Source organism: Haliotis cracherodii, unplaced genomic scaffold (assembly GCF_022045235.1).
Source record: "Haliotis cracherodii isolate W230 unplaced genomic scaffold, xgHalCrac1.p SCAF_15, whole genome shotgun sequence".
In the NCBI taxonomy this organism is placed as follows: domain Eukaryota; kingdom Metazoa; phylum Mollusca; class Gastropoda; order Lepetellida; family Haliotidae; genus Haliotis; species Haliotis cracherodii.
In genome coordinates this window covers 24,316,589-24,336,588 of record NW_027266270.1, presented here as the reverse complement: position 1 = coordinate 24,336,588, position 20,000 = coordinate 24,316,589, and the positions used below count along the sequence as shown (strand labels likewise).

Below are 20,000 nucleotides of genomic sequence, written 5' to 3'. Positions count from 1 at the left end.
TCGCCTGCCGCACGTGATTTCCTCGCAAGCAATCAGAACAGCATAAAACGGATTCACACGGGTGAAGCCAGGACGACATTAAATAATGCTGAATATATTTTTAGCAACACCCGTGTTCATGTATAGGGACTTAAATATGGAACACGTTTGTTTCCATTCTGAATGGAAATTGAGATCCATGAATTTTTGCATCCCTATTATATGATTACATATTTTGAATTTTAGATTTGGAATTGGTAATCAACCCAAACGTGTTTGATAAGTGGAGTTGTTCAAGCACTACATGCACAGGGCAGTACGGGACAGGCGCTACATGCACATGACAGTACGGGACAGGCGCTACATGCACATGACAGTACGGGACAGGCGCTACATGCACAGGGCAGTACGGGACAGGCACTACATGCACATGACAGTACGGGACAGGCGCTACATGCACAGGGCAGTACGGGACAGGCGGTACATGCACAGGACAGTACGGGACAGGCGCTACATGCACAGGGCAGTACGGGACAGGCGCTACATGCACAGGGCAGTACGGGACAGGCGCTACATGCACATGACAGTACGGGACAGGCACTACATGCACATGACAGTACGGGACAGGCGCTACATGCACAGGGCAGTACGGGACAGGCGCTACATGCACATGACAGTACGGGACAGGCGCTACATGCACAGGGCAGTACGGGACAGGCGCTACATGCACATGACAGTACGGGACAGGCACTACATGCACATGACAGTACGGGACAGGCGCTACATGCACAGGGCAGTACGGGACAGGCGCTACATGCACAGGACAGTACGGGACAGGCGCTACATGCACAGGGCAGTACGGGACAGGCGCTACATGCACATGACAGTACGGGACAGGCACTACATGCACATGACAGTACGGGACAGGCGCTACATGCACATGACAGTACGGGACAGGCGCTACATGCACCGGGCAGTACGGGACAGGCGCTACATGCACATGACAGTACGGGACAGGCGCTACATGCACATGACAGTACGGGACAGGCGCTACATGCACAGGGCAGTACGGGACAGGCGCTACATGCACAGGGCAGTACGGGACAGGCGCTACATGCACAGGGCAGTACGGGACAGGCGCTACATGCACATGACAGTACGGGACAGGCGCTACATGCACATGACAGTACGGGACAGGCGCTACATGCAAAGCATATAATACCATAACCTGTATATCAAAATAGAGGTTACTTTCTTTGTGACCACAATCCTGACAGTGCCCCCGTGGGGACCAGTGGTAGAATGTGTCTCCAGCAGCCTATTGCTGCTCGTAACAGGCGATTGAATTGGGCAACCTTTTTGCCGTGAGTTGCATCTTTGTGTCGTCAGAGGAAGGGAGTCTGGCCGTTAAAGTGGCGCCGGAGCTGGCAATAGTGCTCCTTTGACCAACGCACCACTTTGACCCTAACTTTGACTAGAGGGGCGGTAGAATGGGCCCGATTCTATCAATCGGCTGGTGCAAACACTGTTTCACTCAAACGTTTGGTATTTAAAACTATATATGTTCTAAATGTATTACATATTGGTATTTAAAACTATATTTGTTCTAAATGTATTTTAGATATGTATCAATCTTTAAACTTGCTAAGAGCCCTATGCCCATGGGCGATGCCAACTCATTGCTGAGCATATTTTAATATTGGCTAGTATTGTGCACAACCACCAGTGGCTCAGGTGTACTGCTTGGGTATCATGAAGGAAGATGAGGTACCGTAAGTCTCCATGATAGAGTTGTGTTTTAAACTGTATCAGTATTATTGTTATTCCCAAATATGTTTCACAAATTTGTTTTTAAATATAACTTCATATTCATGACTCACTTGGGTATATATCAACTTGTTCTCGTCGCTATACAGATGAAGTAATACCATAATATAGTTACATTTTAAGTCACTCACTTATTTTCAATTACACTATCATTCCTTGCCTCTGCTCCAGCTCTAGCCTCTGTTTTGGCCTTAGCCTTGAACTGTATCATTTGCTTCATACATAGTCCATTCGACCCGTGAAGATTCCGGGGTAGAACAGGTCTTCAACAACCCATGCTTACCGTAAAAGGCGACAATGCTTGTCGTAAAAGGCGACTAACGGGATCGGGTGGTCAGGCTCGCTGACTTAGTTGATACATGTCATCGATCCCAATTGCGTGAATCGATGCTCATGATATCAATCACTGGATTGTCTGGTCCAGACTCGATTATTTACAGACCGCCGTCATATAGCTGGAATATTGCTGAGTGCGGCGTTAAACAACAAACAAACAAACATATTAAATTTAGTTTGTTAACATTAGTTTGATCTTTTTCCTTTTCGGGATTTAATGACATCGTCCTTTTTTCTGGGGGCTCTACCCCCAATATGAGCCCTAATAATGTCTTCATCGGGAGGGGCGGTCGGGTAGCCTAGTGGTTAAAGCGTTCGCTCGCGATCGTCACGCCGAAGATCCGGGTCCGGATTTCCGACATGGGTACATTGTGTGAAGCCCATTTCTGATGTCCCCCGCCATGATATTTCTGGAATATTGCTAAAAGTGGCGTAAAACCATAATCACTCACTTCATCGGGAAATTTTCCTTTCGCCTTTTGTCAATGGTTTCCAGTATTATGTCATTGACAAGATTGTGTGTTTCATTGTCCACCTGTGATGCAAAATTTGTCACATATTTATCTTCATGTTTTCCTCAATATCTTCCACAGGGACATCCACAATTCTAGCCCATCCTTCCTCTTCCTTAGTTGAAAAGTCTTGAAGAATAGGCCACTTGGCTAGAATTGAATCTATCTCTGTGTCCATGGTCCCCATGCCAACATAATATCCCTCATCCACATTATCAATTTCATTACAAACACCGTCATATTCGCTGTCTACAGGTTTCAGTTTGCACCTGTGGCATTTAGGAACGCGACAGTTGTGCTGAACGTGGCCTTGATTTCCACTGTTTCTGCACACAATGTTTGGACACATCTTTTGTCATGTTGATCCGAAAGGCAATGGAAGCACACTTTCACTTGTTCAATATGAAATATTTCTGCGGATACCTGTGGGAAACTTTACTTGAGTATATACCCAATTGGTGCCATGAGTCTTTCTTCTGTGTATGGAATGGATTTCGATTATTCCGAACGCATGTAATACACCTCTGATTTCCTATCTGTTGTGTAGCTAGATAAGTTTGTGAATAAATCAACAACTGTCATTCACAAAAGGCGAAAGCTTGTACACTTCATTATCTGCAACACTCTTCCAGTGATTTTACCAGCGCATTTTCCGCTAGAGTAATTTCATAGCAACTGTTGTTCCTCGGTTTACAGCAATAAACAGTATTGTTACCAAATTCTTTCTCTAGCCCGGTGTGGACCGTGTAGAATGTGTCCTCAGCACCCTATTGCTTGTCGTAAGAGGTGGCTAAATTGGGCAAAATGGTTGCTCGGGGTTGTGCTCTTGTGTTGGTAGAAGAAGGGAGTCGGGAAATCGAAGGCACTGGTTCCAGGAACTGTGCTCCTTCGCCCAACACACAACTTTGACTTCACCTCGACGGGTGGTAGAATGGGCCCGGTTCTATCAATCGGCTGGTCATGTCAAGCCCTGCGCATAAAATTGTGTATGCTCACACGTGATTTATATGAATGTATTATTTGGTATTGGCCATGTATAACAAGTATGAATTCTCAAATTATTTATGTAACAATTTACCTAGGGTCTTATGCCAGAAGGTGGTGGCTCGTGGGCCAATCTGGTGATGTTGACCTCAAAATTCGGTATGTATCCAATTTCTTGTAATGGGCAGAGCCAGCCTGGCATTTAATTTGGTTTACAAATATTGCTATTTGTGTCATATTTGCAGTAGTATAACACCCTTGTATCCCTGGGATGGCATCTTGGGTATCCGGTGCACCACAACACCGTTCTTTTTGAAACTCAATGATGGGTGGGGAACAGGGGTGCTGAATAACTGTATTTCATCATGTTCTCACCAATACCCTGGTTCACACCGTTCAAAATGTAGACATGTGAATATAGATAAAACTGAACAATTATCTCGTGGATTGGATTCCAATTTGTTGTGATCGAGGCAGCTGATAAACAACTCATCAAGCTTTATCCATTAGCCATTTATGAAGCTGTTTCTGGAATTTGCGGAGAAATGAAAACATGTCACACGTATTCGTAGTGGCTCTCTTGTTGAGTGTCCACTGAGACATCAATCTTTCAATCTTTTATCATTAACTACATTTGCAAATATTGAGGTTGCTGTGTCCATGCACAGAACCTTGAATTCTTGATGAAGCATAGTTCGGGACACAGCTCATTGCCTGTCCGACATGTCGGAGCAAGAAATTACAGATGAATTGAAAACTCGGGAGATAACAGCAGGTAAGCGTTTTACTATGAAATATAGAGGCGGTGACATCATCCCGTCAAACACTTATCTGCTTACCTTCAACTTTCGGCACTTCCTAAGTCTATAAAATCTGGTTATCTCAACATCGGAGAGGAGGTGTTTTTCCCCAATCAACTATTATGTTTCAAGCGCCAAAATTTTGGACATGGATCCAAATCTTGTGATCACTCAGTGGTCTGTCAGCGCTGAGGTGACAAAACCGACTGCACAACATCTGGCTTCATCAAGGTTATGTCCAGAATGGCAAAAAAACAATAAAAAATCCTTAAGTGCAAACATACGAGGCTAAGAAGCTTATTGAAAATCAATCTCCACTAACCAGAACCTATTCTGCTGCTGTCGCTATCTGCTCCTCAAACAGTATCCATTTCTATGCTGACAGAGTTGACATGGATCACATGTCAGAATAACTTCTGTGATTACTTCCAATCACTTATATATAAGCCAATCTGAAACTATGACTGATGAACCTGATGTTGTAGAGCCTGTTACTAAATTAGCCAGAGGCTGTAGAACCAGCGATGTAACTCGGGGGATGTTACCCTGACCAGAAAGGAACGGCATAATTAAAGAAATAGAAAACACAAAACCAGGAGATCCTCATCTTCAGAAGTACCTATCCACAACTCCTTTGGTGCTCTGGACATGGATCTAACCACATTTTCACAGAGCAGTAGTGGGAGTATGTCTGAGGCCAATAACATTCCATGATGAAATAATCATAACAAAGAGTACTGTTGTTAACAGAGATGGATATTCCATGTTAATTGTTCGAATCAGTTCCAGGACGTCCTTTTCTTAAATTTTTTATTTGAATTTGTCTCGGAGTTGTTTTTTTTCCTTTTTCCAGTGACCGTTTTGTATGCATCACTTGTGGATGGCGGTTGGCTTGTCTCAGGAGTTGCTATGTTCGACATCTGAGGTCTGTCAGTGCTTTGATCAACGTTCTCCTGCATGTTTAACACAGTCATTATCTTTGGTCATCACGTTCTAAACGCTGATGTGGTTGCCGAACCTAGCAGGTGTGTGCATAGGTTCACGGCTGTCAGTGTCTGTGTTGGCACCATCATTCAACTCTTTATCGTCCAGAGCAGGATCTGTGGGCTCAGTGAAGCAGTCACATCTCTCGGAATGTAGGCCTCATATCATGCAGCTCTCCGATGTATCACTTCTCCGTGAGGCATGGCCTTCAGGGGTGTTATGGATTTCTGAGGTGGTAAGCCTTGTACATTCTTTAGCTATGTGTCCAAGCGTTTTACATTTGTAACACTTTACCCCGGAACAGTTCCTCATGACATGGTCAGGAGAGTCACAAAAATAACACACCCTGATCTGGTTATTGTGCAGAACTGGAAAATATTTGCGGCCGCCCACTGTGTCGAAACCCATGGAGTATGGAAGTGATTTCACCTATGGGGGAATCTTACATAAACATACCTTGTTCCATCGACAATGTCAGTGCCCTTGTATTTTCTCCTTCTAATTGTAGCAGGTGTTTTATATAAGTTTCAATACATGTATTATATTCAACTATTGATAATCACGATATGGCTGAAATATTGCCGATGTGACTTAAAATTTTAACTCACACACTCACTCCTTCTAATTGGTGGTAAAACTTATATATTTCTGAGAGCAAGCTTGTCTCTAATATCCGAATCCTTAATAGACACAGGTAGGTGCATGAAAGAAACCATTACTGTATGGTTGTAAAGGAAGCCACATTGATAAATGTCACCATCAATTTCTAGTCCTTCATCTACAAGTAGCTTTGCATCAACAACGTCTTTTAGAGATCTTTCAAAACAATCCCCACCTCTCAACACAACTCCGGTCACATGTCCCACCATCTCCAGCGCTCCACTGATAATGCCTTCAGCACGAATCTTAGCTGTATCTCCCACATCGACAATAATTGTTGTATCTTTGGAGAAGACATCTTCCAGATTTGTTTCTGTTCCAACATAAACACTCTGATTTCCATTTCTTCTCGCGACTTCAGTCGCTATTTTATCACGTACAGTGCGAACAATGCACACAAAAAGTCTCAAACAACCTCAAAATCCGAGGTAATGGATGTCCAATAAAGTGTGATCTGACTGGAACAAATCTAGAACAATAGTACAGAAAATTGGCATAGATATCATACTCTGCTACTGTAAATTTACCATCCGTCACAAGAGCCGAGGTAACCACGTCCACCCTCTTTCATACCTTTGGAGACAACCAGCAAGTCCAGAGTGCAAACCATTACACCATGGGACCAGTTGACGGACGTGTGTAATGCGTATCGATAATTGTACAGTGTAATCAAGAGCAACCAAAGCAGTTTGCTGACTTTTAGTTGGTTGTGTATGCAACATCAAAATCATCTCCAAAGTCCTGCAAAAGAAAGTTGTAGGTTCTACCAAGATTTGAACTCGGATCGCTGGATTCAGAGTCCATTACAACTTACTCAACATCCCTTCTGTAGAGAGGCGTGTGACTGTGAGCTCTTTTTTCCGCTAGAGTGATTTCGTAGCAATTGTTGTTTCTTGGTGTACAGCAATACACAATATTGTCCCCAAGTTCTTGCTCCAGCATCTTGCAAAGCTCAAATCTGATTATCATTATTAGCTGTTTTTTCTCATTGTTTCATTTCTATCTTCTCTCTTGCCAAAGAAATTTATATTTCAGACGCTGTGATTTCAAAACGGCCATAATCATCAATGAAAGTGGCCTTCGTTTGTTGAAGTCATTGGCACGTATCTTTCATGCACTTCAGGAATTTGGTAATATTCTACTTTTTAAAAGTAGGTCCCACCAAGATTAGAACTCGGATTACTGGATTCAAAGTCCAGAGTGTTTTTTTGTTTCTTGATAATATCTATTCGCAGGACCATACTACAAACGCAGATGGAAAAGATTAAAATTCAACAGTTAAACCATCTGGACCTGGTGTTATGTTATATTTCATTCCTTTCAGTGCCTCTGTCAACTGTTTTTCAGAAATGGGATGATCGCATTTAACTTTTAGTTCATCTTGAATCTATTTCTGAATCATGTTTACAACTACTTTTGACTGAATGAAATCCCTGCATTGTATATAACTTTGCATAGAATAATTGTGCTGCGTCTGTAATGTATCCTCTATATTACGTATCGTTGTTCCATCTTCAATTCCCTGATTGAACTAGCTCGCTGCTTAGACTTTCCTTAATTCAAGAAATAAGAAGTGCATCTGTCAGCTTCAAGAGTAAACTTTATAAAATGGTAACCTTTCTGCTAAACCAATGCCAACATAAACATTAAGTAAGTAATATTTTAGCATCCATATCCATTTCTGCTTTTAATAGTCTGCCCTCAGAATAGTGTGCTACCATTCCAACTTGATGTTGAAAATGTTGGGATACTAATATAGGAACACCCTATGCGATTAACATTTTTTGAATCACAAAATAAAATTTCTCCTCCCCGCTTATGTTGAAAGTTTTCAACAAATCTTGTGTCCCAATGCAATGTCAACATGTGAACTGTTTACATGTGATAGCACGTTTTCAAATGTACTTACATCTCTTAAACCATTGACCCCAATTGCGTGGATTGATGCTCATGTTGGCGATAACTGGATTGTCTGGTCCAGACTCAATTATTTACAGACCACCGTCATATGGCTGGAATACTGCTGAGTGCGGCGTCAAATCAAACAACATTCCATGACCACAAACTGAACATGAGAGAGATACATATAATACTTCAAAATTTGCTTGATCTATATTTTTTTCCTTTTCGGGATTTTACGACATTCTTTTTCCTGGGGGCTCTTCCCTCAACATGTGCCCTAATAACCTCTTCATCAGGCTTGAAAATTCTCCATTTCCCTTTCACGCTTCCTGGGGCACCATCCCCATGGTATGGCCGTGAAAGAACATTATGATTGACCTCTTTAGAGACTGCCATGTCATCATGAACATCTACAAGCTCACCATTGTCACAATGTTCAAGATTCACTTGCTGTACAATAGCTAACCGTGTCTGTCACATCATTCACTAAGTCAGCACCACAAGGAGATACATGTTTTGTGGCATCACAACTACATTTGCCAAAATGTAAACTTCTGTCAATGATTTCAAGTAATATTTCATGACAAGATTTTGTGATTCATTGTTCGAGTCGGTCACAAAATTGGTCACATATTTATCTTGTGACATTTCCTAGATGTCTTCCTCAGGGACATCTACAATTCTATCACCCCCTTCTTGTTCCTTGTCATCCTGAGTTGAAAATTCATCAAGAATAGGCCACCTTGCCAGAGTTGCATCCGTCTCTGTGTCCACGTTTTCAGTACCAACATCATTTTCTTCATCCTTATCATGATCGTCCTCGTGATCATCATGATTATCACTATCAATGTCATCAGAAACATCAATGTAACCATAGCATTCACAATCTACAGGTTTCAGTTTGCACCTGTGACATTTAGGAACACGACAGTTTTCTGAAGATGTCCTTGGTTTCCGCAGTTTCTGCATACAATGTTTGGACACATCTTTTTTTCATGTTGATCCGAAAGGCAGTGGTAGCATACTTTGACTTCCACATTATGAATGACTCTGAAGAAATCAAAAGCTTGGTGTGTCCTGATTTTCAGGCTATACATACGGAAGACAGCGGATACCTGTGGGAAACTTTACTTGGGTATATCTAGAACCATCTTCCCAATTGGTGCCATGACTTTCCTCCTGTGGATGGTATCTACGCATGTAAAATGTTGCTGATTTCTTCATCTGTGGTGTAGCTGGGGAAGATCATGAATGAAACAACAACTCTGTTATTCACAAGAGGCGACAGTTTGTATATTTCATGATCAACAACAACAGACTCTCCAAGTGATTTTACTAGCGCATTTTCCGCTAGAGTAATTTCATAATAATTGTTATTTCTAGGTGTACAGCAGTAGACAGTATTGTCTCCAAGTTCTTGCTCCAACACCTTGCAAAGCTCAAATCTGGTTATCTTAATGAACCCGTACAATGTTTTGTTTTTGATACACACGATGGCAGCCATTGTTGTTAACCTGAGTAGGGGAAGGGCCTTCAAACATGTAAGTACACATTTTCATAACATGAATCAAGTTTTTCCACAAAGGTAGGAGTACTTACAAGAAATAGCAGGGCACTTGAAATATGCGTCCACGTTATGCCTCAGCAAGGTAATCCCCTAGAATCCAGAGTGCTAACCATTACACCATAGAACCGCTTATCTTAGACTGAAGTCTTGGTCATTACAACTTACTCAAATCCCTTCTGCAGAGGATATGGCTGAAATATTGCCGATGTGCCGTAAAGCATTAACTCACTCACTCACCCTTCTGCAGAGAGGCGTGTGACTGTCCAATTATCACGATGTGTCAAGGTGTAGTTCTAGCGTGGTGCAAGTTGTACTCACGCTGGACATAGGTGCATACTTTAAAGTGGCCCTTAAACTCAATTCTTTGTTTTTCTCGCTATTTCATTTCTGTTTTCTCTATTTTCAGATGTGCTCGATACTGTCGCAGTGGTTAACATTCCAATTCTGAAGATTGAAATTATGTTTTACATTTAATGATTGAACACATATTTAAAGATACAAAAAGATGAATGTGGATTAGACATGCTCTTTTCTTGTTAGATTGTTCTCAAACATCCTTTAAAATTTTAAGCATTTAATCTCATTTCCATCTAATGTTCCCCGTGGGGAACTGAGGAAGATAAACAGCCCATTGCTGGTCGTGAAAGGCGACCTAATTGGGCACCCTGATTGCCATGGGCTGCGACTCTGTGTCGGTAGAGGAAGGCATTCTGGTGGTTGAGGGTGATGGAGCCGGCAATAGTGCTCCTTAGTCCAACACACTACTTCGACCCTAACTTTGCCTAGACGGGCGGTAGAATGGGCCAGATTCTATCAATCGACTGGTCATGTCATGCCAAATCTGGTGATGCTGACCTTCGAATTCTGTACGTCTCCAATTAATTGTCATTTGCAGAACCAGCCTGATCCTTAATTTGGAAGATAGTTATAGCTTTTCGTGTCAAATTTGCTTCAGTATACCACCTCTTTATCTTCGGTCTTTGCAGCATGGAAAACCCTTGCAGTATAAGAATGTCCTTGTTGACACTCCATGGTGGATGGGTGAAAGAGGTGCTGAATCTCTTTCCTTATGAAGAAACATAGATGCTGGCAATACCTCGTCTGACGAGAATACATTCATTCGATCTGACTATTGGCCACGTTTTTGGGCAATTGAAGCATGTGACAAAGAACCAATCAAGCTGAATCCTTTTGTAATTTACAAAGGTATTGCTGGTATCTGCGGAGAGGTTTCAAATGTCACTTAACTTCGTTCCAGTTCTCTCCTTGTGGAGTGTTCAAAGATACATCAGTCCGTCAATATTCTGAACTTGAAAGAGTTTGTCAACATCAAGGTTGCTGATTCTGTTCATCAAACTCTGAAGGGCATTGTCAGTGACAGAGCATGCTGCCTGTCTGACATGATCAAAGAACAAATTTTTAAAGAACTTGTCCAGCAGTCAGTCACAGCTGTGAACGGTTTTCTGTCTAGAAGAATAGGGTTGTTGAACCGACCAACACCTACCTCTGCACTTTCGCTCGTTATTGTAGCACTGGAGTCGAGATGTATATCACCAATCAGGTGCTACATCTGCCAAGGGTTTGGACATGGGTCCATGTCCTGCCGTGCCTCTGCTGTTTGCTAACGCTGCGGTGACAAACACGAGGCCACTGACTGCAGGAAGGATGTGAAGTGTTCAAACTGCGGTGGAAACCATATGGCATCTTCCAAATCCTGCCCTGTGTGGCAACATGAATTACAGATTATGAACCAAGAACGATCAAAACCTCTCCTATGTAGCTATGAAGAGGGTTTTAGGCTCTACTGCAAACAATCTCTTACTCTGCTGCTGTCTCTCGTCCTCCTGTCACCACTGCCTCTATCGACTGCCAGACTGATCTGACATGGGTCAAGTCTGTGCAGCCACTTTCTACTGCTTCACTCCACAAATCAGCTGTAACACCCTCGTCTGTGACTCCTCCCCAAAACAAAACTCTTAAAAATTTTGAGTCTCAGACTCCTAAACCAACACAAGAACCAGAAACAGAAATTACAAAACTTACAAACAGGGAAAAGAAATTATTGAAAAAAAAGCTGCAAACACAATAGGCCACCTCTCCTTTAGAGGTCCATAACTCCTTTGGTCCTCTTGACATGGAGGTAACTCCATCTCCACACGAAACCGAGAGGAGTATTAAAAAGTCTTCCTCACGTTCGCGTGACATTTCTCCTGTGGAAGCACCACCATGAATCCACAACACATTATACAACAGAATTGCAGAGGTCTTAAGAAATACAACTTTTTAATTCAAGATTTAAAACCGTTAGCTTTTTGTCACCAGGAAACTCACCTTAAAAAACACAGAACTATTTGATATCACTATGTTCACTGTATCTTCCTCAACTATCTGTCAATCTGATCTTCAGACTTTGTACGATCAGCTCACGAAGCCCTGTATCATCATGGGCGATTTAAACGGTCATAATCCCCTATGGGACAGTACTGATAGAAATAATAAGGGAAAAGTCCTTGAAGATTTCTTTCTCAATCAATGATTGATGCATCTTCAGTGATGGTAATAACACATATCTGCATCCTGCCACTGGCACATACTCTGCTCTAGATCTTTCACTGACGGATTCAAATATTCTAAATGAACTTCATTTTTGTCGTTAATACAAACCGCTTAAGGGTCCAGATTATAATTTAGATGGTATCCTATCAAGGTAGTAGAGGAGGCCAAATTCCTGGGCCTCATATTTGACCGTCACCTGACATAGTTACCACACATCAAATATCAAAAGGCAAAGTGTCTCAACTTTTTAAAAGTATGTTCAAATTCCAAGTGGGGAGGAGATTAGACAACCCTGCTTCACTTGTACAGATCGTTAATACGCTCCAAACTAGTCTATGGTTCCATTGTCTATGGTGGAGCCTGCAAAGGCTATATAGAAAATATAGACACTATGCACCATCAAGTCCTATGGCTCTGTCTTGGAGCTTTTAGGACCTCACCCTTGGACAGTTTGTATGTAGAGTCTGATGAGCCTTCACACGAACAGCGCCGCATTAAACTTTCGCTGCAATACATTACTTAATTGCATTTAAATGAATCAAATCCAGCATATAATTGTGTTTTTCACCCTCAATATGAAAACCTGTTTCGTAATCTGTCGAACTTGATTCCACCATTTTGAATCAGAATTCTAACACACATCCCTGCAGCTAAACTAGATCTAAATATTATATCACCCTCCCGACTTCTCCCTGGCAGATGGTGAAGCCAGAGGTAGACCTCGCTCAAACCCAACTAAAAATATCCGATACAAATCCTTTGGTTTATCAACAAGCGTACAACAAATTGCGAACTCAATAGTATTCGCACACGTCCATTTTTAGGGACGGGTACAAGAATGGTGGCAAAGTTGCTAGTGCCACCGTCATTGGATCCAGAACTGTCTCCTCAAGAATCCCAGATTCCAGTTCTATCTTTACTGCTGAGGCCAAAGCTATCCTAACAGCTTTGACCTATATCAAACATCAAAACCAATCCAAACATTTCATCATTTTCTCGTTGTCTTGCCTTCAGGAACTTAAAGTGTCTCATCATGTCACCCTAATATGTTTAGAACTCTATAATGATCTGGCCAATGTGACATCGTCTTTAGCTGGTTACCAAGTCATGTAGGCATAACAGGTAACTCAAAAGCCGATGCTGCAGCTAAAGCAGTTCTTGCCAAACCGCTATCTCCATTACTTATCCCGTACAGTGATTTTAAACCAACTATTAAATGTTACACTCGGGATCACCCTGGTAGGAAGTAATAAACTTCACGAATTGAAACCGACAATCGGTTATACCTACTTGGGTTTTCAGTCAAAATATGACGAGGTTGTTTTATGACGATGTCGTATTGGCCACAGTCGGTTTACCCACGAATATCTGCTAAAGACAGATGAGGACGAACCTCCTTAGTGTATCACGTGTGATGAAAGGTTCGCCGTTAAGCATATATTGCTTGTCTGTGTGGACTTTGCAATCGCGAGGGTTGGTTGGTTTGTCATAAATTACTTGAAAGAAATTGGCCTGTATAATAAATTTTAAACATGTATGTGAATAATGAAATGCTTGTTTTTAAATTGGGTGTGGTGCTATTATCAACTGACATTATTGATGGCTCTGTCCGGGAGGTTAACGTTGCGTAAAATTATTGTCCACCTGTGTCCCAAAATCAAAGTAACTATCATCAACCAGTGTTTTTAAGCCAAATCATTTGCCGAGTACTTTTTAATATTGGCTAGCATTGTGCACAACCAACAGTAGCTCAAGTGATGACGTAAATCCTGCTGGAGTATCATGCAGGAAGCAGAGGTACTGTAAGTCCCAGTGATCCCCAGCGGCCTAGCTTTGGTTGCTGGTGGCCTATAGCCCGTTTTTTAAAATGTTTACATGATATTGATATGCTCAAACATGTTTCATATATTGTTGTTTAAATATAACTTTGCATAAATGACTCAATTGTAAACATATTAATCTTGGTCTCGTTGCTATATGGCTGAAATAATGCCAATGCGACGTTAAATATTTTAGGAAGCAGATTTGTAAAGGATTCATTTTTGAATAGTGAAACAGCAAAAAGCTAAAATGACGCTGAATCAAAGATTTGAAAAAAGCTTTCATGTGAAATGAGATTGTGTCCTGACTCATAATAACTCTTCTTATAAATACAGCAAGGCGATATACAGACAATACAATATCCGTGAATAGTTTACATGACAACTTCTTTTCTGGTAGGAATCCAAACAATAACCACTATAATTTTCCAAGACTATACCCTGAATCTTGACATATATCTGTCAACATATCAATTAAAAGAGACGGCAAGGAAGATAAGTCTTTGCAGAAGATTAACAAATGTAAAATGTCTTCTGTTTCATTTTCACATACAGGACAAACATCAGTGTTTGACATTCCAATTTGGCACAGTTTATCATGTGTAAAGATGATATTTTCAGCAATTTTAAAATCCAACTGTATAGAGTCTGTTGATTTATCTTTTTGCCACACATTCAGCAAAATATCTTTCCAATTAATTATTTGTTCCACCAAGAAATAGTAACTGGCTTTTTTAAGTGTTTTTGTCTGAACATTTCGTAGCATTATTTAGTTGTAAAAACTTCCAACTGACACGTCCAGGACATCAATCGTACAGAAGATGTCTCCTGGGGAAGGTGTATGCCAACATCAGACAAAATGATGTTTTTTTTCCATTCTGATGGAAGCGTGTATAAAAAGAGTGAGTTGGGTTTAACGCCGCTTTTAACAGTATTACAGTTATATCACGGCGTGTCAGCTAAATGTGGGAGGAAAGCCTGAAGTGATGCAGATATCAGACGTTTACCACTTTGATGAAACCCACGAGCACAAGTATGGTGCTGACAAACCTAGAAACATAATGGGGCTGAACCGGGATTCGAATCCACGATCAGAGGTTTCTGGCGTGCACAAATATGTATAATACAAACAATTCCACTTGAAATAAACGATTGAAACATAAGAGTTTTTTCCATTGAAGGTAATTATACAAGGGTCTTTTCACTTCAGTAATTTCGTTCCATGCAGATAATACATGTAGCTCAGCATAAAATGAACTTATATTCTGTAAATCACCCGAGTTATGTCCAAGGGCTAAAACATGAATTCCCAAGTTCAATTTCAGAAGATAAGACATAAAATATACCATTGTTTCCAAATACAGTAAATTTGGGAATTAACGAAAGAACCTCAGCAATTTAAGTTTCAGTGCATTTTTTTAAAACACAACTTTAGTATATTCAGACCATAGTCTAAACAAACACCAATACAGGTATCTAAAGCTATTTTGGTAGTTTTATTGTGCCATAAGAATCGCAGTCCAGTAAACGCATACCATAAGCGAGAACTCATAAGAATATTTATTACAATTGCTCTACCCTGAAGAGTAAGTTGTCTACGTAGCCATGAATTTAGCAATGCTTGAATTTTGTCCATTTTCCTTTTCCAATAAAATATTTTACACATTGCTTTAACCAGGCCAAAATAATATTTCAATACAATCTTTATTAATTTTAACCGGGACGTCGATTGAACAGTCACGAAGGTTATTTTTACCCAACAACAAAACTTCTGATTTTTCGATGTAGATTTTTGCTCCCGTTCCCTCACAGTATGAGTTATCTTTTCTAAATGCTTCTTCGACGGAGCTGACATCTGAAACAGTGATTGTAGTGTCATCAGCATATTGATATATCAAAGAATAAATGTCATTGTTGATACATATTCCAACAATGTCCTTTCAAGCATGGCAACCTTTTGTTTAAAGGCAGGAGAGATAAAAAAGCAACCCCTTTTCTAGTATTACCAGCATTAGAGTATAAAATTGTTCCTGGCCATAAATATTTATATTTTTCAAAGTAATCATCAGACCAAAAGGTCTCCTGCGAAAAGGCAATATCAACGCAGGAGTTTACTAGTTGAGAAAATACATTTTGCATTTTAGTGACATCACAGAGTGTATTCACATCCCATGACCATGTTGTTACCATTGCAAATATAAGTATGAAATGTATGTACAAACACATCATCAGTTTGTACACCATTCTCAGACAGGCTAGATATTTCTCGCCGATCATTAACCTTTTTTTCTCTCTTCTATTGATTATCTTTTTTTAAATTCTCTCAATTTATTTTTAAAGTCATTGATCTGTATTATACAATGTCTGTGATTTTGGTTTGTAATTTATTCCTTCTTGCTCTTTTCTTTGAAGATTTGTTCCACTATGCAGGTGTAACATTTCCTTGTCCATCTTGCGGAAACGACTGCCTCGTTGTGTGATCCCCATTCTCCATGTCATCTCCAACACGGTTATCTGTAAAAGTAATTTTAGAGGCTTCATCCTTGTTTTCCTTCTTCACTTCAGGTTCAGGTTTCTCAACAGATTCTTCATCATTATCCAAAGGATCTTCATCCCATGACCTTTCAGGGGCTAGTTCCTTTTCTAGCTCCGACTCTGACATACTGGACTGATAATTGACCTCCTCTTCGAGAAAACAGCTGCTGTTACCAATAGGTAGCGAGCATAGTTCACAAATACGTTTCAGTGTTCTGTCTGTGTTACAGATTTTGGCAATGTGGCCACGCCTGTTATATTTGAAGCATTTGTATTGGGGCATTCTTTAACTACATGGTCTCCCGAATTGCATTTAAAACACAATCGTTTTTGTTATTGTGAATCACTCGAAAGTATCGATATCTGTCTAAAGTGTTCACTGAAGCCCATGGAGTATGTCAAAGATGTACATTCAGGAGGAAAAGCGAAGCGCACATACCTTGTACCATCAAAAATGTTAGCGCCTTTCAGGGTTCTGTGTTTGATGTCACTTTTCAACGTGATACCCCTTTTGACGAGCATATTTTCAATTTCACCATCATCAATGTAGGGTGGTAGGAGTAGGAACGACACTACAACACTTCCACTATGAAGTAACCTGAAACTGATGGGTGTACCTCCTGTTTCCAAGTCATCTGTTTCTGCGAGAATCCTTGCTTCGTTACTTTTAGAACGCACGCCCATAGCCCTGACACATATTCCAATAGAGCATAAGATAGTATGCTAGCACTACTAACTTTGTTGTAACCAATATTCACTTCAATAGTGCAGTCTTTCGGGTATTTCCTCTTCTTTATAGTGTCCGCCATTTTGAACTCATTGAGCGGGAGAGATTCAAAGACATACAAAGTCCAAAGCATACACAAACGTGCATGCAAATGTGTTAGGCCTCCAGGCCTTCACACAACTACATATCGAAGTTATGCCTACTTTGTTAGTGTAATTCTTGTAGCGTAATGAACTTATAAACGATTTAATCCGAGAATCTGTGTCAATCGATCGTTGGCACGTCCACACACCTCCGTAGCAAGGGAGGTAACCTCAGTCCAGAGTGCTAACCATTACACCCTGGGACGAGTTGACGGACCGGTGTAATGCGTAGCAATAATTTTACAATGGAATTTTACAATTTTACAGTGTAATCAAGATCAAGCAACTGGGGACACACTCTTGTGTGTGTTTGTCATTTATCATGTACTGGATTGATGAAAAAACATTTAGGTGGGATTACTGTTTGCCATTACAATTGTGTGAGCGCTGTAAATGTGTAAAGGTAGTTTTACTTGTCCATAGACTTTTTATTGCTTGTTAATGTCACATGAAATCATCTTTAGATGAGGCAGTACGTTCAACTGAGATTTGAACTCGGATCGCTGAATTCAGAGTCCAAAGTCTTTTTTTTTCTTTCATGAATTTTTATTACAGGAAATATGTTACATGAAGCATTTATATTTTACAGATATATATTTAAAAAGTATCACAGATGTTGATATTATGTCACATTCTATTTAATCATTTAATTCATGAAAATGTATCTTAAATATGAGCTTATTTCCATCTAATTTCAAGAAGTTAACTGGCATAATATAAGGCTGTATAAAAATATCAGCAAGTTTTTTAAATTGGTAGTGTGCCCACAAAAGATTGAAGTTGCGTTTTACATAAGAATTAAACAGTTTTTCCAGATAGAGGTTTCATTGCTGTGAAGACAAGATTGCCCTTTTCTTAAAAACACATTCTATATACAGACAGCAATATGTTAATGATATCTTGAAAAGAGACTGATTTTTCGGGTTGAAAACACAATAGAAGCCTGGAAACTAGCTGATTAAATGAATATCCAGTATATATGAACAGATTTAAAAACAGAAATTGTGTCATATAATTCATCACAGAATACAAACATGTGACACAAATCTTCGCCTTCATTTTTACAAATCGGACAAAGGTTTGTATCTGTTTAGCCATACTTGAACAATTTTTCATAAGTGAAGATAATATTCTAAAATCCAAATCTCAGATGATTTGTCATTGAAGATTACATTTTCCATACTTTATTCCAATTGATATTAACAGCAAACTTATCCCAGAAGGAAATGGCTGTTGGTTCACAAAATAATTCTTTTACAAATAAGGAATAACTAAATTTCACTGTAAGTTCTTTAGAAGCATCGTCACGATATGGCTGAAATATTGCCGATGTGACGTAAAGCTTTAACTCACTCACTCTTTAGAAGCAATATTTCCATCATCTGTGCAAATAAAAGCATCTGTATAGTGTCCATTGTTATCATTTATCGTTTTATTGTACAAAATGGGCAACCATTCATTTGGTAGAGATTGAATAATAATATAATATGCAGTTTGTATCGTTGACACAGAGATATCATGTCGGTTGTCGTTTACTATCTCTATTATTGCCGAAAGTGGTAAGAAGCCAGGGATAAACTCATAACAAATATCTGCAACAGTAACAATACCCGAATCAATCAAAAATGTAAACAGTAGCGATTTTCCTTGATAGCAAATATGTGGATTATGAAACAATGGTTGAGACATGATATCCCCGTGCTCCGTGACAAGTAGTCGCCTGCTGCACGTGATTTCGTCCCATGCATTCAGAACCTCAGCATAGAACGGGTTGATACGGCTCAAACCGGGACGACTGTAAACAATGCCAAGACTATTTTTCGTCCAACCCATGTTCATGTATTAGGATATGAATATGGTACACGTTTGTTTCCATACTGCATGAAAATTGCGATCCATGAATTTTCTAATCAACTATAGTCTGAGGGCATATATTTTGTATGTAAAACTTGGAATTGATAATCCCCCTTGTAAAAAAATACCCAAACATGTTGAATGTTTGATAAGTGTGGTATTCCCAAACCAGATAAAATGTGAAATGATTGAATCAATCTCTTTCCTTGCCCACTCCGGGACAGGCACTACATGCACAGTATACCACAATCTTGTCATGATAAATATATTTATAACAATAGACTTCCCTAGTAGGGTTAACTTTCGTTGTGACCAAAATCCCAACAGGGATTTAAGTTTCGATATTTTGATTTTCCAGTTTTTGCTTTCACAGAGAGCTTTATTTGGACCTAGGAAAATTCCCAATAATTTGACAAAGTCATACTGTTTGTGCGGGCTTTACCTAAACACAAAACTTAAGATTTTGTTAAATTGACTTTTGCCCCTGTAGCATCACAATACTCGCTGACAGTGTTAAAGGTATTATATACAGACTGTGCATCAGACACTGTAACTATAGTGTCGTCTGCATGCTGATATATTAAAGACGAGCAATTATTGATTTTTACCCTATGAATAGATGAATCAGCCTTAATTAACAAATTTAAAGGTTGACTAACAATAACAAATATTAAACTGCTGAGCGGATCACCTTGTCTGACAGATTGGCCAATTGGAAAATATGGTGTGAGGTGACCATTAATTTTGACACTGCTTTTTAAATCAGTGTATAAAGTTTTAATCCATGAAATGAAAGCTTTACCAAAGTTTAGTT

At 39.9% G+C, this 20,000-nt stretch overlaps 1 protein-coding gene across 1 annotated transcript; it reads left to right on the top strand.

Moving 5' to 3' along the window:
- Window positions 1-283: 283 nt before the first annotated feature.
- Window positions 284-1,198, top strand: LOC139461602 (uncharacterized protein PF3D7_1120600-like). The gene has a single exon (XM_071243076.1). The coding sequence runs from the start codon at window positions 284-286 to the stop codon at window positions 1,196-1,198; it is 915 nt and encodes a 304-aa protein (XP_071099177.1).
- The last annotated feature ends 18,802 nt before the right edge of the window (window positions 1,199-20,000 follow it).